Source organism: Macaca nemestrina, chromosome 14 (genome assembly GCF_043159975.1).
Source record: "Macaca nemestrina isolate mMacNem1 chromosome 14, mMacNem.hap1, whole genome shotgun sequence".
NCBI classification, from domain to species: Eukaryota; Metazoa; Chordata; class Mammalia; order Primates; family Cercopithecidae; genus Macaca; species Macaca nemestrina.
Genome location: NC_092138.1, coordinates 38141100 through 38166016, shown reverse-complemented (window position 1 = coordinate 38166016; position 24917 = coordinate 38141100). Strand labels below are relative to the sequence as shown.

At 36.4% G+C, this 24917-nt stretch overlaps 1 protein-coding gene across 48 annotated transcripts in view; it reads left to right on the top strand.

Annotated features, from left to right (window-relative positions):
- LOC105489121 (protein tyrosine phosphatase receptor type D) overlaps positions 1-24917 on the top strand; it is a 2338800-nt gene that overhangs the window by 2145634 nt on the left and 168249 nt on the right. For 22 of the 48 annotated variants that reach the window (XM_071078779.1, XM_071078775.1, XM_071078771.1 and 19 more), the window contains 8 exons: positions 1921-2065; positions 5234-5539; positions 6422-6615; positions 8997-9023; positions 13205-13322; positions 19829-20416; positions 20852-20952; positions 21821-22080. In XM_071078779.1, coding sequence (XP_070934880.1) covers positions 1921-2065; positions 5234-5539; positions 6422-6615; positions 8997-9023; positions 13205-13322; positions 19829-20416; positions 20852-20952; positions 21821-22080 — 1739 coding nt within the window. The remainder of the gene's footprint in view (positions 1-1920; positions 2066-5233; positions 5540-6421; positions 6616-8996; positions 9024-13204; positions 13323-19828; positions 20417-20851; positions 20953-21820; positions 22081-24917) is intronic. The other 26 variants (XM_011753819.3, XM_071078804.1, XM_024795185.2 and 23 more) reach the window with 8 other exon arrangements.

Sequence of the window (24917 nt, the reverse complement as noted above, 5' to 3'; positions counted from 1 at the left end):
TTGATCATCATTGAAAAGAGAAATGAAAACCAATATAACTAACTCATTAATAGCTCTGTTCTAAAGCATCTAATTTTTATAGTAGCACTGGAGCTAGCCTTTCTTATTAATCTGTTTCACATATAATAAAATGGAGGCATGGAAAAAAAGTTAAATAATTTGCTCAAAGTCTCACACTAGTGGATGGCAGAGCTGGGATTTGAGTCTAGGCAATCAAGTTCCAGAGTCTGTGTTGTTAATGGTTAGGGTCTACTGCTTCTCGAGTGCAGCTTGAATATAGAAATCGATATTAAGATATATCTAACATTTTCAAAATGAGAATACATAATAGTAATAAATATGTTTCTTTTATTATTGTGAAGTCCAATGGGGAACATTAGGACAAAAGGGGTTAATGGCACTATATTTGGATGTTGTAATAAATTAATATGTTCTTGTAAACTATTTTATTCCATCTGTTTGAATTGAGCAGAATCTCAAAAGAATAGGTTTTAAATGCAGTGCTTTTAGATTTAGCTAACAAAGCCAATATAAATTTAGATTTAGCTAACAAAGCCAATAAAAAATACACTTAAAAAGTTATATAGTTGAAATGCCGGTATGACTTAAAGTGTTCATGATAACAACTTGAGCAATTGGTGTTTTCTATAAGGCTTAAATCAGCTTTGAATTATTTTAAACCTTCATTACCACCACCAAACTAAAATACATGCATACATACACACATACATACAAAGAGTAAAGGAGAATTGTGATGCTTGAATGTTGGCTCAGCTACTATGCTCTACAATTGCTTATTGAGGGAATTCTGTTATTTCTTATTTGGTGGATCTGAAATTTCTGAAAACTTTTGTATTTGTAAGCCAGAATACCCTAGGGATGGTTTCTCTAGTTTTATATTTGAATTCTTCTTCTCCTTCTTTTTTTTTTTTTTTTTTTTTTTTTTTTTTTTTTGAGATGGAGTCTGGCTCTCTCGTCCAGGCTGGAGTGCAATCTGTGCTCACTGCAAGCTCCATCTCCCGGGTTCATGCCATTCTCCTGCCTCAGCCTCCCCAGTAGCTGGGACTATAGGCGCCCGCCACCACACCTGGCTAATTTTTTGTTTTTTAGTAGAGACGGTATTTCACTGAGTTAGCCAGGATGGCATTTGATTAACGGTGGCATTTGATTAACAGCGGCATTTGATTAACAAAATCGTATTTCAAAAGTCCACAAAAGTTTGTGAATTTATTTATTTATTTTTTTTCTGGCTGTAGGTTTCTATATTCACAAAGAAAGGAAGGTTTTCAGTTATTTTAGATCAACCTAGGGTAGTAATGTGGTTTCCGATAAATTGTTCAACTTTCTTTAGTGACTAACATGATTTTTATCCCATCAAAACTAGGCAATTTCAAATTTCTTTTATATAGCAACCTCTTGTAAATACTGGTTACTGTTGCTACTTCTGGTCATATTTTCTTTGCCTCCAATTGAGATTTCAGAAGGTCATGGAGATGAGTAGATATCTGTTCAATTAAAATTGCACATGTTGGGCAGATTCCACTACTAGGGGCAGGTGTCAGTTTCTGTTGTGATCTGTGTCACAGCAACATACATGCATTTAAGGGCAGAACATACTCATGGGTGTTGGACTCTCAGTCTTCCTCTTATCTGATGTGTCTGGCTAACTGTGTCAACATTAAAAATATCTCTGACTTCCCTTCTTCCAGTTACCTTTGTAGAAACTTGCCTTTTAAACTGATATTTTCATTATATAATTTCCTTAGTATAGCCCTGGATAATACTCACTATTGACTCCTTTGGTGATATTTTGGTGAGATTATAATCCTGATGATACAAATCTGATAGTCCAGACAGTGTGATTAAAAAGTATTTGCACGAATCTTACTGAAGACGACCACATTCTCTTATTGCTTCCAGCAACGAATTACCATTGAGCCAGGGACATCATATAGGCTGCAAGGACTGAAACCAAATAGCTTATACTATTTCCGTCTGGCTGCACGCTCCCCTCAAGGCCTGGGTGCTTCTACTGCAGAAATATCAGCTAGAACCATGCAGTCAAGTAGGTGTCTCTCTTTGCTTACTCTCTGCCTTTTTATTTCCTCTGGTAGATGTTGCTAGCTTTCACCTTCACCAACAGGCAAACCTGCTAATATGATTAATAGTTAGTAGTCTCTAGGTTAATATGCATCACACTTCACAGATGAAAGTGTAACTGTGACTTATTTTGGTCTCACAATTGTTCCAAATAACAGATCCCACTTTCCCACATTGAAAGACTTTTAAAGAAGGTGGTAGACCTCCATGGGTGAAAAGTGGGTAAAAGGAGTTAGATCAAGCCCTGTTTAATGAACTATAAGGCTTTAAAGCAAAATTCACATTGAGAACCCTGCAAAATAATCATAGGAGGGCTTGGCAAATGAAAGAGACTGCAAAAGACAAAAAAAAAAAACCCTTTATTTTTTTAAGCACACAGGCTTTAGCTTTGTAAACAAGTCCTTATTTCATGTATTTGTTTCTACTAAGAAAAGCTCAGCTCTGATGACTTGTTTCTTATTAACTCTGTGTGTAGTACATGTGGAAATTTGGAACATTAACAGAAAATCTGTATCTGGACAAATTTAGAAACAATGGAATAATGGCAAACATATTTGCAATTCTAAATTGTATTTTGTTTCCTCCGGTTCAATTTCTTTTTGGAACTGTTACCCTTAAGCATAGCTGTGTTTATCACAATGGGGGTTAATTGTGCCCAGGGCAGATTGTTTTGCATAAAGTATTATACAGGAGATTATTTTTGATGGAAAGTTTGGTGGCTTATAATACTATTAATTGCTTTTTATTAGTAAGTGTCTACAATTCATTGATAAAAATACTATTTACCTTGAATTGAAGAGTTGTGTTATTTTTGATTTCTTTGTATGACATTTTGTCTTTGCTTTTTGACATAGTGAATTATACAATAGATATCTATAATAGAAATACATTGAATTTTGTCAAGAAGATGCTCTGTTGACCTCATATTTAGACCTATCAGCAAACCTGATATTTATGTTTTAAAAGATTAATTTCCTTCCATATAAATGAGCAAGTTTTCCACCATTTCATTTTCTATAGAAACTTGAAAACTTTCAGGGTTTTTTGATAATAAAATGTATGTTTTTCCCTCTTAAAGCATGATTATTCACATGAAAATGATTAGGATCCTGTTTAATCTGTTAGTGATTATCGTTTATTCCCGTAAAATTTTCTTTCATTTAAAGGCATAAGCATGTAAATTAATGCATTCCCTGTATGTCTGCTTTGAATTCCAGGCAGGCTAATAAATAGTATTGTGGAAGATAATTTCTTAAAACCAAGCATTTAGTTAAGAGAAATGTTACATGCTTCAATACTGTATTTCACATGGTTTACAAACCTCACTTTTTAACATATGTACATACAAATTGAATAGACTTTTTATAAGCACATCAAACACTTATCTATTCCTTATTTTATTAAAGTAAAATTTTCAAATGGTGTTTAATATATTCTCACAAAATAGGAGGTCTGAAGATAGCCCTAGTGAAAACCAAATCAGCTTTTTAAAAAGAATTACAAATGAGTCCTTGCTGTTACATGAACAACTCAATTTATTATGAATAATGATAATGCATATAAAATAGATTTATAATTTGAGGTATAAGAACCCCTAGTCAGAATCAATAAAAATGAGATTCTAGTGGTTTTGCAAATCTTATTCCAAATTTACAAGGCTGTCCTATGAGGATTCCTTTTTTGTCAATACAGAGAGCTTTTATTTTGATTGACTATGATAATGAACACAAGGCACGTAAATTAAGAAAGACTGATAATCCCCTGAACAATTGGATACACCTGGCACTCCAAAATATTAAGATTTACAAAGTCTAGGGAAATCCCCAAACTACACATTCAAATATAAAACATAGGATTGCTTTATTCACTGTACCATATACATTACTTTAAAAATATATGTGTGTGTATATGGATTTGTATTATCTTTGCCCACTTGTTTGTTCTTCTTTAGGAACATACGTTATTAAGTTTTAAATAATAGTAGCAATTGTGCTGTCTTTTATTGGTTTTTAATTTTTTTAAATCATAATATTTGGTTAATTTGATGAAAAATAATTGCTCAGAAAGTGACTAGTTTAATTTAGAATGGGCAGTAAGAAAGTATATCTTTTAACTCTAATATAAACCCTATGTTGTATGAATATGTACAAAATGAAAGAAATTTTGCACGTAAGTTATATCTTTTCCAGTTGATACTTGGGTTTGAAAAAAACAGTTCTTTTTAATGACTGTGTTATTGACATTTTGTAAGGGATAAATGATTATTATTGATTTTACCAAATTTTGCTGGTGGGGTCTAATTCTTCACTAGCAATGGTGTCTCAAGAAGAGTTATAATTAAAAAGCTGAAAGCTGACGTAGGGTAAGTACAAGTTACAGTCAGAATCAACAAGCCTGACATTATCCTCGGGTAGGTAAACCTTGGACTCTGCATTTTCATCCTTTATTGATTCTGCATGCTCACTGTATATGGGCTACGATCAATGTTAAGTTAACATTTTTTTATTATTATTAAAACTGGTCAGGCAAACTCAGTTTTCCAGATAGAGTGAACCCTCTTAGGTTTGTTGTTGACTTACTTATTTTTAATTGGAACTGGTAGAAGGGCATTAGCAGTTACTGTAACTTTTCATACTTAAGCCTTTCGCAAATGAGTACTCTATGTAAACCATCCTCATTCTAGAATATAGAAGGGAAAGCTTGGAAACAACATCTGTGAAGCACCATCAGACCCTCAAGTAAATGCTAGCACTATTTGCAACTTTTTTGAAGCTGGGTAGTCAGTATAGTAGGGGTGGGAGATACTGAGGGATTGGTTTAGAAGAAGAATTTATATCGCAGGTAGGTAATTTTATTTGAGGCTCCATTATCTTGAGGTCTCATTTTCACATATTCCCCCCACCCCATTATTTAACAATTATTTTTGGTCATTAATTCATTTTTTTTGGTTTATTCATATTACTAAGCCAAGGTACATAATTTGTCATTAGAATTTAAGTTTCATAGCCTTATTTTTGTTTTGTCCTTATTGTTCGTTTATTTATTTTTGCCTTTTCTTTTGTTTTATCATTTTCTTTTTCAACCACTCCTGTCCTTTCACTTAAATCCTCCTTTAACTCACTACCAAAATAAGAGCCGTCAGCTCCTCCTCAAGACATTAGTTGCACCAGCCCAAGTTCCACTAGTATTTTGGTAAGTTGGCAACCTCCACCAGTGGAAAAACAGAATGGCATTATCACTGAATACTCCATCAAGTATACTGCAGTGGATGGGGAAGATGACAAGCCTCACGAGATTTTGGAAATTCCTTCGGACACTACCAAATACCTTTTGGAACAACTGGAAAAATGGACTGAATACCGGATCACTGTGACGGCCCATACAGATGTCGGCCCTGGCCCTGAGAGCTTGTCCGTGTTGATTCGAACCGATGAAGATGGTATGTTGCCTCCGCTACGTCAGTTTGCACCCTTCTGACACAGTCTTGGTCTGCTGTCTTTCAATAGGCTAACAGTAATCTTTTTTCTCTGCTCATCTTTTTACCCAGGATTGCGGTTGCTTTAGTATTTTTGTCAAAGACTTGTCTTTGCTGCGGCCTGGCCTTTTTTTCTTTCTTTCTTTTTTTAAATCTCAATGCAGTAATTTGCTTCTCTTTAAAAGGACTGTTGGCTCCTATGGTCTTGCAATCCAGCCCGTCTCTGTACCTCCATCTAAAGTCTTCTGTGTTTTTCTTGGCTTTTTGTAGTCACTTCTTTTACATTTTGAAGTTAACTTTTCAAAACTACCTTCTTTTTGTTGCCTTTTTGTCTTACATATTTCAGAAACATTGATGCTCAACATTCAATTTTTGGCATCTTTTGTATGGAATACCTTTGATATGAGAAAAAAGAGAAGATAATCCATATAATCAAGAATCTTTTTATTCTGCTGTTTAAAAAGAAACCTTTAAAAAACACACAACAATCAACAGCCAGTTTTTGTTATTATTTCAATGCTATACCTCTTTGCGCTTTAATGCTTTGAACCTCAAAGCATCTTCCTTGGCTTTTGTACATTTTTTACATGTTTTTCTATTTCTCTGATACTCTTTTTTTCTTCCATTTTTTTTTGCATTGGTCATGTTTTTTGATCTTTTCTTAAAAGGTAGAGCAGATTGGTTAAGCATTTTCATTGGTTGAAAATGTTTGTATTCTTCAAAGGAAACATAGTGGGTTTACCCATTTTTTGAAAAAGAGAAACCTAAGTAAAGAAAATGCAGAAAATGCTCTGATTGGGTGGGACAAGTGCCTATAATTTCTTTTATCCAATGATGTTGTTCCAGTTCCTAGTGGTCCTCCTCGCAAAGTCGAGGTGGAGGCTGTCAACTCAACATCTGTTAAAGTCTCATGGCGCTCACCTGTGCCCAATAAACAGCATGGCCAGATAAGAGGATACCAGGTACATTATGTGAGGATGGAAAATGGTGAGCCCAAGGGCCAGCCCATGCTGAAAGATGTCATGCTGGCTGATGCACAGGTAAGCCTCTGAAATTATGTACCTCGATTTTTATATAAGTGTGTCTTAGTTCATATCTTGCAATTGGCCTTATTTTAGTTTTTCGACATTTAAAAAATCCTGTACAAAATTCTAGTTTTCATTACACATTGATGTATATTGATCTTTTCAATCAGAGTTACTATCAAGTGAGGAAGGGAATTGTAATGAAATGACACTCAAGTCTGATTAAAAACATGTTACTTTTTCCTTAAAATACAGATATTCAACCCTTTACAACCATATTTGAGTTTGCGTTTCTGATTTCAAAAAATGATTGTCTTAGTAATGAGTCAAAGAGAAGATTTCTAAACTGCAATTTGGCTGATGGAATCTATTTTCTTCTGTGCTAAAACAACTTGGAACTTAGTTGTTCTAATTTCTAAATGTATGTCTTCTTCCATTGAAGAATAGACATTTTTATTCAGGTACAGTTACTCAGTATTATATTTAGTATTTTCATCAAATTACATATTTGATGAAACTCATTGTTTCATGTCCCAGAAAGTGAAGATGGTGACAATGATATTAAAAATTAAATCAGAATTTCCTAGAGAATAAATGGGATCCTTATGTTGAACCAAGGTTAAAAAAAAAAGTACTGAAAATGAATAGTTGAGTATATGAGAAATTGTATTGATCTTAGGGCAGTGGTTTGCAACTATGGTATCACAACCTGGTTTTATAATTAGTTGTTTAAAACAGAGCATTGAAAATTTTCACAATTTTTCAAAAATTAGAGGTGATTCAGAGATAGTCCCATAATAAATTCACTTGGGTTTTACATATTTTCCTCAAAGGAAGATGAAGATTTCAACTTGTAACTACCATCCTGAAAATTGTACATGACTCATGTACTGGCTTACCTTTGCTGTGTCAAATGGTGATGAGATATCATGGGGATGGGATATTATGATCATTGGAATACTTTCATTATCCAAGAAATTGGTGACTTGGCAGGGAAAAGGATGGAGTTTGTAAAATATTTGAAATTTATTTCAAATGAAAATGCCTTTCTTTGTGTGAAAGTCAGAAAGATTATGAAGCAAGTTGAAAACTGCGGCACCAAGTTGCCCAGTTCTACATTCTTGTCTGTAAAGGCGGACGTATCCCCTGGTCAAGAGATCGAGACCATCCTGCTCAACATGGCGAAACCCCATCTCTACTAAAAATAGAAAAATTAGCCGGGTGTGGCGGCACACGCCCGTGTAGTCCCAGCTACTAGGGAGGCTGAGGCAGGAGAATTGCTTGAACCCGGGAGGTGGAGTTTGCAGTGAGCCGAGATCGCACCACTGCACTCCAGCCTGGCAACAGAGCAAGACTTCGTTTCAAAATAAATAAATAAATAAATAAGTAAATAAATAAATATAAAAAAAGAGAGCAATAAATATCCCTGTGCCTCTAAGGAAAATACTTACCCCCCAAGTCTTAATACAAGTCAACTCTCAAAAGCCTTTATGTTTTCTTCAGTTTTGAAACATTCTAAGCAAAGGGATCTGGATTCACGGCTCACTTATCTACCCCAAGGCCACTTCCATAAATGCAGTAGAGCTTCATAATACCGCTTCAACACTGGAAAGGGGCCACTGACTTGATTTTTGTAAATAATTATTATGTAGTGCCTATAAAAAGAAAGTTATAAAATTAATAAAACCATCGCTATGTTTTATCATATAAGTCTACAATTATGGAAAAGAAAACAATATGACCATCGTGCTTTGATGTTCTCCTTTGGTTCTTAGATATTTTACGTTATAGAACAGTAATTCTGTCCCATTTCCATTGTAAAATCTGGTAGTTAACGGAATTATGTAATACCAAATGCATTAAACGTCAACTCTGTCTTTTTTTCCTCTTCTTCTTTGTCTTTTCTTTATTAATTGCTGATTTTTCTTGTGTATTTTCTTTCTTTCCCATCTCATTTATTTTCCTTGACTCTTCACTGAAATTTCATTACATCTCACAGGACTTCTTTGAAGCTATAAGTGTTAAATATAATGAAAGATATTAATCTAAATATTGACTTTTAATTGTGTAACTTAAGATAGAAGTAAAAATAAATGAGTAGGATATGAGTAGAAATATTCACTTTTTCTGTGCTTCATTGCTATGTTTCAGTGAACCATACATTTAAAGTATATTAGCTGGTTTTAGCAATAACAGTAACAAAGATTATTTAATTTGACTTCCCAATCAGAGGTGGAGGTGGCAGCAAAACACACATTCTCTGGAATTTTATTGTACACACTGCTTTGTTTATTTTTTCAATTTTTTTAGTCTAAGAAGGGCAACACTGCCTGTATAAGGCTTAAATTTTTTTCTTTTTATTTTGTTTTCCTTCCAACCTTCTTATTCTCAATCAGTGGGAATTTGATGATACTACTGAACATGTGAGTAATTTTTGACTGTTTTGTCAAAAGCAGACTATATATGCTTGTTTTCTCTGACATCCTTTCACTTATTTGTGATCTGTCATCACAGTTTGCTTGGATGCATGAACTAACAAATTATTTTTAAGTTATCTTCACTATGTGGTGCACTTTTTATTTTGGTTTCTGTTTTATGAAATCAGCATGGTGCTATTGACTGCATAAGAAATGTCATGGGCTTGTGATATTTATTTTGATGGCTGCTACTAACTCTGCTTTGTGACAGTCAGAGGAAGCATGCTTTAAAATACAGGGGTGTCGTCCAATCTTTTGGCTTCTCTGGGCCACATTGGAAGAAGAAGAATTGTCTTGGACCACACATAAAATCCACTAACATTAACGACAGCTGATGAGCTAAAAAAGAAAACAATCTCGTAATGTTTTAAGAAAGTTTACAAGTTTGTGTTGGGCTGCATGTGGGACAAGCTTGCTTTAAGTGAAGGCATTGCAGACTGGAGATGTCAGATTGTTTGGTGTAGGCTGCTCATAAATCCTACTCCAGGGTCACATATCCAGTGGATAACAAGATACAGATCTGGCACTGATTAAATCTAACTAGAAGTGGCTGTTCTTCACTTTTACCCATACATATTTGAACGATGAATGGATTATGCCAAGAAGTAGAAAGTATCTTGCTGAGGGAGGAATGTTTTTAAAATATTTGAATGAAAGCTCTATGTTATTTATTGAGGGACTGTTATGTATGTGCCACTGCAAGGGACACATGATGTGACACCTGCTTTCTAGTGTTTCTATTCTAAGTGGCTAAGGAAGAGTAAAGTTCTGAAAAGTTTCATATAATGCAGCAAAATATATGGCCTACAGCAGTGTACCATGCATTGGTAAATTAGTGGACAGTGTCAATAAGAGCTATGAATTCAGAGACAGTGGTCCAAGATAGTAAAAGAAGTCCTGAAGCTCAGTTGAGAATTTAAGGGATGATTAAAGACTGAATAAGTGAAAAAGTTGTGTGTGTGTGTGTGTGTGTGCGCGCGCACGCGTGTGTGTGTGTGTGTTGGGGAGCTAGAGGTGGAACATATATATTTTTTTAAGTTGAGCACAGCAAAACCAGTCATTGAGACAGTTGAGCATGTGGTATAGTCACATGACAGTGAGCCTGACAATTTGATATAAATGAAGGCTTCCTGTAAGTAACTCAGTGGTAAATAGAGCTAAGAGGTCAACTGTAATATAATACTGGAAAAACCAGAAGAGTCAAGCCAAAAAGCTGACCAGTCAGTCTTTAACTCTTCAATATTAGAGCGATATAGGAGAAATTTTTAAAAATGAGTTAAAGGCTGACAGGAAGGTATTCTTCCATTCACTGACTGAATATTTACTGCCAATGCACAGGACTCTTATTGGGAATCTTGTAACTGTGTCCAAGGTATCAGTTCTCGTGGCTTTGCCAGTGCAGCAGCGTTTTTGACCATAAACTTCTTTGACTATAACTCACAGTAAGAAATACCTTATATGTCGTGATTCAATGCACACATATGTTTAACTAAAATACAAATTTTATGTAACCATATTTTGTATAATAAACACTAACATTAAGTATTCAAGTTTATTCCATTTCATTTCTGTTTGTTTAAATTCTGGTCATGACTGACTAAAGTGATTTCACAACCTACTAAATGGGTCATTACCTGCAGTTTAAAAACCAGTGACGTAGTGGATAGATTAGAGAGTAAAAAGGTGGCAGATAGAAAAGCAGGTAAAAAGAGTTATTTTGCTAATTTAGTCATGAAGTGATAAAAATGCAACAGAGTTGAGGCAGTAGAAATGAAAAAGTGATACTTAGGATCAATAAAAGGAAGAATTGGCAAAAAACTTGCTAAGAATTGAAGAAGAGAAAGAAGTCAAAGATAGCTCATACGTTTTGCAAATGTGTTACCATTCATTAAAATATGGAAGTAAGGAGGGGGAGTCTACTTCCAGGAATGATTTTTAAGTTTTAGTTCATTTGAACTTGAAGTAACACTGGGTAGTCACAGGAAAACATCCAGCAGATATTTACAATGTATATGCCACTGGAGCGCAGATTGGAAGTCACAGCTGAAATAAATCAGGAGTATGGGCAGACATAATTACTTAAGGTTTAGAAATGAATGCAGTTTTTTTTTTTTGTTTTTTGTTTTTAAGATTAGAAAGAAACAGTAGACCAGTGACTGTGACAGAACCTCAGGTATGCCAACTTTTAACAGTCAGGGACAAAAAGCAAAGTGGAGACAGGACAGGAGGAAACAAAGAGAATAAGGAATTATAGCCATAGTACCGGGCACATCACCTCACAGAGCATACTGAAACAACCAAGGAAGGAAGTGTACCCACCTCTTAAAGAAATAAAATGTAATCCAAGAAAGGGTATGATCATGGCAGATAGAGGTGTGTCCAGTTGAGATTATACCACTGCAGGGGACTTGACGCATTTCAAATTGCGTTACGTCTGTTATCCTCTAACAACCTAGGCAAGAGAATGGATGTGTGTGGTTAACTCTAATTTCGTGATAAGAAACATATAAGGCTCAGAGTGCATAATTTCTTGCTGCAAAATTTGGTGATGAAAGCAAGCCTTGCTGCTTTTTCTAGTTAGCCATGCCTGCTTTTCAGCAGTACTCCGGTGGCATGTGAGGGCAACCTTGGAAACAATAATGTTGGCATTTAATCATCATAGTTTTTGGGATAGTCAGTATGTCTGCTGTCATTTAAAATACTGCTCTTGGGTAGTTTACTTGGTTTTTCTATCCTCTGTAACGTTAGGGAAACCATTCCAAGGTCCTGGAAATACAACATCTCTCCCAAATAGCCCATTTATCTGGCATAATAAAATTTCCAGTGACTCTTCAGGATGATATCTGAACTTCTTGAATTTCCACAATGAGATATTCCTACTCTTTTGAGAAAGTTTGTTGTCAGAAGCTGTCATATTTGGAGTCATCTTCAACAATTGAGCTCTATGGTATCTGTTACAGCCTTGCTAAAAAAAAAACCTACTGTATTTCACACAATATAATTCATTCACTCGTCAGTCACATTGTCTTTAGATTTGAAAGACAATGACATTGTGTATTTTCCTAAATTTATCCATATTCAATTTGAAAACACAGCTGTGCCAAAAATCTGAAAGAGTTTTTATATTGCTCTGTGTGTGTGTCTGTGTGTGTGCGTGCGCATGTGTACATGCAGCTCTGGTATTTGTTCTTAAAATACTAGAATAAGTTAATAGCCAGAATCTCTAAAGAATCCCATAACCCATAGTTTAAAGGAATATCAAAGACCATCTGGTCTTATAACCACCACCGCTTTGGGCCCTGACTAAGAGAAAACTAAGAATTTTGGTAAATAGTATGTGGTATTTAACTTTTTAGAAAGTCCAAATAAATTGAGCACATACTGGTGATGCGGTAAAACTAAAGTCCGGTTGTATTCTTTGCTTTTATGGCTGCTTTTTAATGTGTGTGAAAATTCTTCTCAGTGGATAATGATTTCTGCTCATAGCCTATACAAATAACCAATAAACATGATAATACAATCAATCAATAAGAGAGCCCTAAGCAAATTCTCTCTCAGGGTATCTAGGTCCAACAACAACCATTTGGTAAAATTCTTCCATAGTGATCAAACAGACTGCTGGCATCAGCCGCATCTGCAGTCTGTTCGTTACATTGGATGTGTGTGGAGAGCTGTTGGCATAAAATAATCACTCTTTCATGGAATGCTTCCTAGAAGTCAGGCATAGTTCTGTGAGTTTACCTGATATAACTCATAAAATCCTATGGGGTCCTATTATAATTCCAACATTCACTTGGGAAATGGAGGCACAGATAGGTAAACGTACTTGGTCTGTCCAAGCTAGTAAGGATATGAAAGTTGAAGAATTCAGGAAGTCTGGCTCCAGATTTCATGTCTTTGACTAATACCCTAAGAGCTACCTCCTAAGATGCCTGAAGACACCCCTTCGATATCAGCATGAAAACAGATCTCCTAGCATGAGCTCAGGCATGAAATTTCCAGGGCTTAGCATGGCTGCAAGGGATGTGTGAGCATTTGCAGAATGAAGGCAGACGTCTGGCCTTGTTTTTCACCCAGGGCATTAGTAGCATGTTTTGAATCAGTGACATTCTGTTTTGTCATTTCAGGACATGATCATTTCTGGGCTCCAGCCTGAAACTTCCTACTCCCTTACGGTCACAGCCTACACAACCAAAGGAGATGGTGCTCGCAGCAAGCCCAAACTGGTGTCCACCACTGGGGCAGGTAATCATGTCTGTGCATGTATGTGCCTTGAATAGTACTGCTAACTTTCTAAATGGTATGGGTAGCTTCTAGCAGGCTTTTATTATTATAAAATCAGAGGAAATAAATAGACTATGGTCAACTTTTGTGTTTTTAGTTCAGGGGCAAAAAAAAAAAAAAATAGATCAGGGGAAAAATAGTCCAAGTGCATAATTTGTCCAAACTATTCAATCAGTCATTCAACACTTATTTCTTTGAGCACCTTCTGTGTGTCAGGCATTGTAATCAGCACTGGGGATGAAGCAATCAACAAAACAGAATAAGAATCTGCACTTACGAAATTTACTTTCTGAATAGGACTAGATAATTAACAAGTGACGAAAGGAGTATAAAATAAAATGTCAGAAAGTGGTAAGATGAAAAGTAAAAGTGTATAGGCAATTAAGGATCAGGCAGCCTCTAGGGGCTGAGAAGTTCTTGTAGAGGAAGGATTATTTAAGTTGAGACTCAAATGATGTGAAGGATCAAGTCCCATGAAGGTCTGGAGGGAAGAGGTCTGGGCAGGGAAGTCAAACAACAATTTCAACTTCCCTGGACAACAAATCTCCTTAGAAGAGCTCCCATCTTAAACTGGGTTCATGACTTACAGTTCTACCTTTTGTCATTTTGTCTTCCCCACCCCCTGCTGTGGGGATTCTTAAGAAGCCAAATTGAACAAAAGATAGAAAACAAAAAAGAAAAAGAAGAAAATTAAGAAGGCTAAATAGTATAAAATTATTCCCTTCTAAAGAATAAGGCTTCTTCAGTGCTTTTTAGGGTTACTGTGGGCAGCCACATTAGGAAAAGCCAGCATGAAGGAAGAGCAAGCATTGTAAAATGAGTAAATTAAGAGATAATTGCAGATAAATCCAGTCCTCATGTATAGCAATCTCCCGTGAACATGGAAACCATGATTTGATTTACTCTGCCCGAATCACTTCTCAAACAACTTTTTAGGAACATACCTCTATGTAAAGGCATAAAGGAAAGAACAGCTGTGATGCTGAGTGCCCTCCTGGGTGCCATGCTCACTGCCAGCTTTGTCTAAATGTCATAAGATTTGCCTCGCTCGCATCCTACCACCTGGAATTGCCTCAAGCAGCAGGATTACAGATGGCAAAACTCCTTCAAGGCTGAATCTTCTGGGCTTTTTTTAAAAATACCATTACATCAAGCTAATTTAATGCCCTGCAGAGCAGACGTGTATTCAGTGAGGGGCATGATGGCATGATCACTATCTGGCTATGGAACCAGTCTCTATTACAACATCAACAACCAAGAGTTGAATCTCAAATTGAACAACGTGCATTTCCTTCGCCTACATTTATAAATATGTCATAAATAACTCTGAAATGTCTTATATTAAGCACCACTCACCTATTGCCCATTAAATGGGGTCATGTTATGATGACAAGAAAGTAGAGGATTTATAGCCAAGGGATATGAATTTTAGAGAAAGGGATGATTTTGTCTATTTTAACATCACTAACGCCATCTCATCCCTTTTTAGTTACCATACAGTAGATATTTTAGAATTTTAGAACTTAGTCATATATAGAATTCTTTTGGCATTTTCATTCACTATTTTAGATCCTTCTTAATCAATAGAGGCTTCGGTACTGAGATAGAAAATGCTTTCAATTTAGATGCCTACACATTTACTTTTGTAAGACCTCCCCACTGCACCTGGAAAGAAAGTAGAAGAATCCAAATTTAATTCCTTTAAGAGCGAACCTCTAGTTTTCCTTTGCTTAAGCAGCCCCTATTCGTGGTTTATCCCTAGGCAATTAGTGAATATATCAATTTGTTTTGTTTTGTATACTGTATTAAAAATCCTTGTATATTTATGTGACTGTGAAGAATTACTGAATTTATCTCACAGACGTTGAGCTCCTAATAATCATAATTGTAAAGGTATTTAGTTACAGCTCCCACAAAGAATTCAGGAATTCTCGTGAAATTTTATTTTAATGGTAAACTTCCTGATTGTGGGGTGTTTGTTTATTATACCTTGTTTCTAGAACCTGTAAATAATCATATCTTTGAAACAAGACTACTGATCATAGTTTAAGTATAATCTACAGGAGATTCATATAACCTGAAGGATGCTTCTGAAGAAAATGTTGGCTTTTATGTTTCAATGATTATGAAATATCTGTATTTTCTTTGTTAATACTCCCATTATTCTGTATTGTAATAATTTGTTTACTGCCTGAGGCCTTGAGGTTAAAACAAACAGAAAATTCATTGGTTTGACATTTTCTGTATATTTTTACGTGAATTTCAGTACTATATTGAACAGCTATGTTAAGGATAATCAAAAGATGACTGTGACAGGGAGAATTTGGAAATCTTAGCCCAAGTCTAGTCAATTATGATTGTTGTTGCTTTAGTACTAGGTTAAATTGGGGCTAAGTTTAGAACCACTGCAACTAAGTACCTCAATTTATCGCCAATGATTGCAGTTGCTAAAAAGTAAAGGGAAACCACACATATATACCAATTCAGAAGTCCTAAGAGATTTTTTAAAGAATGTAAGAGAATAAGAAAATGTAAAAGGGAGAAGAGTTTATATGTCGTGATATAAATTAGAGTTATTTACTTTGTAGCTGGACCTTCTCTGCTTCTTCCAATATGTTCACTAAGACCTGGCCAAAAAGTGACCTTCTGACTCCCCTGAGTAATTATTTAAGACCCTTTCATCTTACCAACCCTCAAGCTCCAGTGCTGGAGTGAGCAGAACCATTGAACCAACAGCTGGCATGACCTATAAAAGTAGCCTACAGAATAACCCTAAGGCATTAGAAACCTGAGCCAGACTCCACAGATTGCACAATCTATTCCACCTCATTATTTTCCCAACTAGAATATGCCTGTATTAGAGAACGTGGACCCTGCTGTATCTGTCTTTATTTCCTCACTCAAATACCTGTGTGCCAGTGTACAAGTATTTGTACAAAGTGAATTATTGGTAAATGTTTGATACCTATAGTGTTTCTGGAAGCCAGGAATGCAATGAGTTCCATTGCCAATCTGTGGAGTTTGGGAGAATTCGTTTTAACTATGTATTCAATGATGTAGAACTCTCCTCATTCCTTTTCCCCTTTTTATCTTATCAGTGATTCCCTGGATGAAATACCACAACTGTCCCAAACCCTTACTCCAGCCTATTTAAACTTCATTTACTATTTCTATTATTGACATGCTTGTGGAAATTTTGGGCATCCCTTCGTGTGACCCTTCATGGGGTCAGCCTCTCCTGAGGTGAAAATTGGGAGTTCTTCCCCAAGCTGCACAAGCATTCATTTCTTTACTGAGCCCTTCCTTTATGCTTCGTGGCACTTCCAGGCTGGTTGTCTCATAGTTTTCAGGCTTAGTAAAACTTCTGCCCAGGGAAGGAATGACTGTTGTGGGTTTGGCAATAGAGAGCAGACTAAGATCCTTGTGTACAGCAGGGGAAGTCAGTAGGTCAGAGCTAACGCTCTTTTTTTCTAGATCATTACTTTGATCTTGTGATTCCAAGCCAACAAGCCTTTCTGTCCCAGAATAAGAAAGGTCATGCCAACATCAAAAACAAAAGAGATTACTCCATCCTAAGCTTTGACTCCCACAGAAGAATAAATATATACATTTGCAAAGTCAGTGAGTTTTTTCCTAGACTTTGCCAGCCCATTATATTTCTCCAAATGTGTACCATAGCAATATTATAAAGTGAAACATCAGTTAATAAGAACATGCTCATAAATGACAAATATTAGAATGCAATCTATATTTGTGGTATATCAAGAAATTATTTTTATTTATCCTAGCTTTACATGCATCTTACAGAAACAGGATACACAGTGTATATATTATTATGCAGTTCATTGGAACTAGAATTTCAGAAAATTTTAATAAATATTTTTAATCTGTTGTCCTGGAGAATGTTGAGAATTAATAGTTGTGTTTCCACCCACTTGTTTCAACTGAGTTTCATATATTAAAGGCTGTATTCTCTGCTGAAAGCTCTATTTCACCATGGATTTTTCACAGCAGAGACTCAGGTGTTTAATCCTTGAGACCATCACTGACATTTTCATGGACAAATCATGTAAATGCTATGTATACACAAAGGGGAATTAAAGATGTCTGCCGGTGTCTCTACCTTAAAGTACTATTTTAAAATTAAGATAATTGTAAATACATTAAAAGCAAATGAAATAGTTCACACAGTCTCCAACTTATGGATGGATTGTGTTCTGAGAGGGTTAGTTGATTGTTAAGATCTCTGGATGCATTGTTCCTGAGGAACACAGTGAGTACACAATGATGTGGTTCCTGGGCCTACCTTCAACACACATATTTTATATATACAACGCAACACACATGTTTTACATATATAACACAACACACGTTATTGAGTAATTATTTATCTAAAAACTTTAGAGAGTATTATTTTCATACATTGTGGGTTAGCTGAGTTACATAAGCGTGCTATGAATCTTCCCAGCATGTGAAACAAAACTGTTACTCCATTGGTTAAGGAAGTAAATATCTTAATGATATTTCTGAGAGCAGAGCACATCTCCACCTGGTCTCACTTTCTGAAATACAAAATGAAGAGGCTAATCAGTCCATCTCTGAGGTTAATATTCTATATATTGTCTCATAATCTTTTTAGTGATTTTTTTTTTACCTTAATCTATATCCCCATGGTATGATTTTTTATCACCTGTCTCCCATTACTGTAAGCTTTCCTCCTTTCCTACCATCTTTCTTTTTCTTCACGTTCATAATTTTGAGACATAGTTTCACTGTCACTTAGGCTGGATAGCAGTGGTGTGATCAATAGCTCACTGTAGCCTCAAACTCTTGGCTCAAGCAGTTCTCCCACCTCAGCCCCCTGAGTAGCTAAGACTACAGACATGTGACGCCATGCCTTTTTTTTTTTTTTTTTTTTTCCGTAGAGATGAGTCTTGCTATGTTGCCAAGCTGTTTTCAGGCTGTTTGTTTGTTTGGTTGTTTGTTTGTTTGTTTTTGAGATGGAGTTTTGCTCTTGTTGCCCAGACTGGAGTGCAGTGGCACAATCTCGGCTCACTGCAGCCTCTGCCTCCCAGGTTCAAGTGATGCTCCTGCCTCAGCCTCCTGAGTAGTTGGGATGACAGGCATGCGCCACCATGTCCAGCTATTTTTATGTTTTTAGTAGAGACGGGGTTTCTCCATGTTGGTCAGGCTGGTCTCAAACTCCCAACCTCAGGTGATCCACCCGCCTCTGCCTCCCAAAGTGCTGAGACTACAGGCATGAGCCACTGTGCCCAGCCGCTGGTTTTGAACTCTTCGTCTCAAGCAATCCTGCCACCTCAGCTCCCGAACTACTGGGTTTACAGACATGAGCCACCATACTTGGCCTTTCTTCTTCTTTCTGTTAACTTGGTTTAGTTTTGATTCTGATGATCCTCCCTCAATGTCTTTTGTTGTGGATTCCAGGAATAATTGCTCTCCATTAAAAATAAATACAGATATGATAATGCATTGAATGAGTAGATTAGAACTTTTCACATTTCTAACTTAAAAGGTAAATAAATTCTGTACTCATTGGAAGCTAGCCCTTCACCATAAAAAGTTTAATATTTGGATTATGAATAATTGATTAATATTAATAGAATGCAGAACCTCATGCTAAGACTTTACATGAATTTCCTCATTTATTATTCACAACAATATAAAGTAGATCTTAATATAATTCCCATTTTATAGATGAAGAACTTGATGAAGATGAATGACGTGGATAGTAAAGTTAGACAGAAAATGCAAATTAGATTCATAGTAAGTCAGTTTGATATTATTTTATTTTTTTTAAGTTTAAGCAACATAACAGCACAATTAAGCATTTAAGCAATTGACTCAGACAGAGTTGGGTTTGCCTTATAGCTTTCTCACTTGTTACACGCTGGCCTCGGACAATTTTCTATTTCTCTGGGCCTCATTTTCTCATTATAGAAGATAGAGATAATAATAACTAATCCAAGAATGTAGTGAGGAGTCAGGAATGTAAACCAATTGTGAACACTATATGCAATGCACTTAGCATGGCGCCGGTGCATTGCACATACTCCATGAATAAATAATCATTATAGTTATTATTATTAGTGATATCTAATTGGCTGATCTTTGCTTGAATTAATTTATCTTTGATATGAACCTTTATGTGTGAAGGTTTAAAATGTGCAGGTGTCAAAAAAATTCCCTTAAGCTGTTGTTTCAATGATAATTTCTGTTTGTGTCCATTATCAAATTCTAGTATCTCAGCCTACTTTAATAAAGTAAGACAAGGAGCATATTTCCACAAAGGTATGTAGGTCAAACATTGCCTTTTTTGTTTTGTTTTGTTTTGTTTGGGTAAGTAAGAAAATGGGAATACCAGTAGAGTGGAACTCCCTCATTTGGCAATGACTGAAATGTGGACATTCAAATTGGTTGATCTTACCACACCATCCCATGTGCTCCAGTTCCAGGGAAACCTCGGCTTGTGATTAACCACACTCAGATGAATACTGCTCTCATTCAGTGGCACCCTCCTGTGGACACATTCGGACCTCTTCAGGGCTACCGTCTAAAATTTGGCCGCAAGGATATGGAGCCGCTTACTACTCTCGAGTTCTCTGAAAAAGAAGATCACTTTACAGCTACAGACATCCACAAAGGAGCATCATATGTCTTTAGGCTCTCAGCCAGAAACAAAGTGGGCTTTGGGGAGGAGATGGTGAAGGAGATTTCCATTCCAGAGGAAGTACCAACTGGATTCCCTCAAAACCTTCACTCAGAAAGCGCTACTTCAACCTCCGTCCAGTTATCTTGGCAACCACCTGTCCTGGCAGAGAGAAATGGCATTATCACCAAGTATACCCTTCTTTATAGGGACATCAACATCCCCCTTCTCCCAATGGAGCAGCTTATTGTTCCAGCTGACATCACTATGACACTCACTGGCTTAAAACCAGATACCACATACGATGTAAAAGTACGTGCTCATACGAGCAAAGGGCCCGGGCCATATAGTCCCAGTGTCCAGTTCAGGACACTGCCTGTGGATCAAGGTAGGATTTGTCTGCTTACGGCCTTCCTCCTTTAAAGGAATATCAGTCTTTGGAAATCAGTATTTTGAAGCTATAATAACTGATCAGCCCATTCATATTAATAGGTTCAGCAAAAACAAAAAGGTAAAGTATGTAAAACTTACTACGTCTTGGATGCCTTAGATTTCAGTTATAGAATGTCAAGCAAGTCTGGCTGACAGCTCCCCAATGTCCTCAGGTAAGGAAAACACAATATAGTTGGCTGAATTGGAGAGAAAGGAAAGATCTTTATGAGACTGGGGTATTAAAATGAATGCTCTAAACAGGTAGGAAAATCATACTTCTCTCTCTCTGATCAAAGTAGACAGCATCTAGCATAAGCCCTGTGGTCCATGGTGGAAAGGACAGGTCATCTGTTTTAAGAATAGTTTAAATACACTGTTTTTCCTTTTCCAGCAGTGTTTGCAAAAAATTTTCATGTCAAAGCAGTAATGAAGACTTCCGTGTTGCTGTCTTGGGAGATTCCAGAGAATTATAACTCTGCCATGCCTTTCAAAGTAAGTTGTTTTCTCATTAGTAAGAAATCACAGATAAAAGTAGAGGGGACCGTTTATCTGGGTAAGTTATTTGCACCGCAAGCAGACCACTTCATTTTGGCCACATGTCCTTGCTGTTCTCATTTGTGACTTTCACATGGGAGATCGTTGGGTGCTTTGCAAGTGTGTTCTTTTCACTCTGAATAGGGAGCAGGAGCTCAAACCCAGGGCTGGCATCACTTATAAGTTACCTACTACTTTGAACTTGAACTTTTTACATCTAAGCTAGTGCTTTTGTTTTTCAGCCAGAGAATGAAATGTACATGGTTTCTACCTATTTATATTAAAACACCCTGGGGGTTTCTGAATTTATTCGCTGGCCTGTATTGTTGGCACATTTTAAACTCTGACTTGCCATTAAGAGATGTTAGTAAGTACATATTTATGAAATAAGAAATAGAGAAACATTTTTGAAAGTAAAAATATATTTAGAAAGAGGAACCAAAACCTTTAGAAAATTAGCAATATTGATAATACATTGAAACGTAGAGCTTTTCTGCACATATTCCATTGAGAGCACATACAACTGAGAGGTCTAATATTGGTAAATATGTGTGTGTGTGTGTGTGTGTGTGTGTGTATATATATATATATATATATATATCTTTGTGTATTTTTGATAGACTTGGAAACATTTTATCATGACACAGTAGGAAATGACAGGAAAATTGATTTGATCTCCAGAATTATGACCACTCATGGGCTTAGAAGTCACCTAAAAGTAGAATTGACTATATAGACATTTTCCATAAGCAAGGGCACATTGGTTTAGAAAATATATTTTGCCTCTCTGACCATCAGATTTTTTTGATTGGTTTTATCTCTTTAGATTCTTTATGATGATGGGAAAATGGTAGAAGAAGTAGATGGCCGAGCCACACAGAAGTTAATTGTCAACCTGAAGCCTGAGAAGTCATATTCATTCGTGCTGACAAATCGTGGGAACAGTGCTGGTGGGCTGCAGCACAGGGTCACAGCAAAGACTGCACCGGATGTGTTACGTACCAAGCCTGCCTTCATTGGGAAGACCAACTTGGATGGCATGATTACTGTGCAACTGCCTGAAGTACCTGCAAATGAGAATATAAAGTAAGTTGATTGAAGGGTTAGGGCTGAAGGAAAGAATTATTGGTAAATAAGAACGTTACGTCTCAAAATTATAGAGGTCATAAAAGAAGATATTGCTTAATGTAGTGAAAGATTCTTCTGCTCAGACTCCCAGTTTTGCTATCCGAGGTCTGTTACAACATGTCCTAGTATTCATTGTAACACAGATTTTCGTTAATTTAACAGTGAGTTTTTAATCTGTGTTGCAGGGACAGTGTTATTTAGGAGAAACACAAAACATATAGAACATGATTCTTACTACAAAGCTTTTTGTTTGTTTTTGTTTTTGTTTTTGTTTTGAGACAGAGTCTCACCCTGTCAACCAGGCTGGAGTGCAGTGGTGCAATCTCAGCTCACTGCAAGCTCCGCCTCCTGGGTTCAAGTGATTCCCCTGCCTCAGCCTCTCGAGTAGCAGGTATTACAGGCGCCTGCCACCATGCCCAGCTAATTTTTTGTATTTTTAGTAGAGACAGGGTTTCACTGCGTTAGCTAGGATGGTCTCAATCTCCTGACCTCGTCATCTGCCCCCCTCGGCCTCCCAAAGTGCTAGGATTACAGGCGTGAGCTACCGCGCCCGGCTACTGCAAAGCATTTTATGTCATAGTTTATGGAATAAGGTGAATAGGTGATTAACTCTAATATTTGACAAAATATTTTTCTAATTATGAAGACGTCTTACAAAGTACTCTAAGATTGAAAAAAACATTGGGTGAAATTAGATGATGATGTGTGACACTGATGTATTACAAATAGGAAAAATTCCAACAAGTTAAAGTTAAAAATGACATTGGAAAAAAATATAAACATTAGAAAATTCAAGTGGTCTGGTTCGAATGTAGTGCAGCATAGAGGCCAATAGGCCTGAAGTGGAAAATTAAATCTGGTCAATTAAATAGTTTGTCCAAAGACATATAGCTAGTTTGTTGCATAACTAGTAGAAGAAAAAAGTATTTTCACCAAAATGTATGAACTACAAGTACTGTGGTGGACCCCGGGGAATTAAAAGATGGGATTCCTGACTTCAAAGACCTTACCATAGAGTGAGAGAGAGACAGAGAAACAGACAGATGTAGTAAGCGTTAATGACAGAATTATGCTTTATCTTAAGAGCAGCTGATTCAGAATGGGTCAAGGAAGTTTCTGATCCCTTAATCTTAAGGGATAAATAGGAGTCATACAAATAATAAAAGAGAGACTATTTGCAAAGGGAGTGGTATGTGCATAGGCCCATTACTAAAGGCACCCAATGGTGCCATACGGCTGGATCCCAGAGTGCCTGGCCACAAGTGACAAGAGAAGGAAGAAGGAGGCATACAAGAGCCAAGGGTAAACCCTGAAGTGAAAACTATATCCTCTAGACAATGGGAAACCATTAAAGCTCTTTATACAGGAGAGTGGCATGATAACATTTCTGTAATACATAATAAAATTCCATTTTAGGAAATATTTGTTGAGTATCTGTTGTGCTACCTGTTTGGAATAAGAATAAATCCTTTCTCATTTCTTGTATCTCATTTCTTGTATCTCACAAGTTTAGATGAAACTTGCTATGCCAGGTTTGAAGGTCAAGCAGAGAGGCATTTATCCATAGCTCATGCATTGTTGGAAGTTGGATAGACTGGAGCACCATAGAGATAGTGGTAGAGAAAATTGTTGGGAGGTGGTCACATAGTTAGTTGACTCTAGGCAAATAACAAGATTCTAAAGGAAGGTGATGATGATGGAAACAGGATGCAGAGGCAGACATGAGATACACTAGGAGTAGTAGTACAGCATAAATAGTTTTAATGATGAGATCAAGACAGTAAAATATGGCTCTGAGGTCTGAGCTTGGATGACAATGAATGATGCTGTCATCCTAAAGGATAAAAACATTCAGAAGTAAATGAGTTTAATGTTGGGTGTATTAATATGAAATATCAGTGAAATACCTAGTTAGAAATGTGGGCTTAGAGAAGTTATTAAGATTAAAGATGGCCAGGCATGGTGGCTCATGCCCATAATCCCAGCACTTTGGGAGGCTGAGGCGGGCAGATCACAAAGTCAGGAGTTTGAGACCAGCCTGACCAAAATGGCGAAACCCCGTCTCTACTAAAAATACAAAAGTTAGCCCGGCATGGTGGCACACGCCTGTAATCCCAGCTACTCAGGAGGCTGAGGCAAGAGAATCACTTGAACCTAGGAGGTGGTGGAGGTTACAGTGAGCCAAGATTGTTCCACTGCACTTCAGCCTGAGCGACAGAGCTACACTCCGTCTCAAAAGAAAAAAAAAAAAATCGATTATAGATATACATTTAGGAGTTGTTAACTAAGTAGCAATGGTTTCATGGAAGAAGACAGAATTATTGAAGCAATGAGAGGAAAATGTGAAGCAAAAGACTAAAAGAAAGGTCTCAGTTAATAGGAAGAAGAGAGCCAGTAGAGGACACGGGGAGGGATTATTGGAAATCTAAGAGGAGAACTGAGCCAGAGCAGCATGGCAAAGGGATTTTCTAGAAGGAGAAAAATTTAAAAAGTGGTCAAAAACTCCCCAGACTCCAGAAAACTTAAAGCAGATGGCTGAGAAAATCAGGTATTAAAAAATAAGAAATAAGAAGTTTTAAAATAGTATAATTTGTGTAATTTAGGTATAATTAATAAATTCAGACATGATACACATCCTAAAACAACCTTTCCTGAGTAAACTTTCAGTTATTGTTTATTTGATAAAATAATTGATGAATTTCAACTAGGTGACAGAATTTCAAAAAGATTATTACTAAAATCAGTGAAAAGAATTTCTAAAATATTACTAAAATAAATTCAGTAAAAAGAATTTC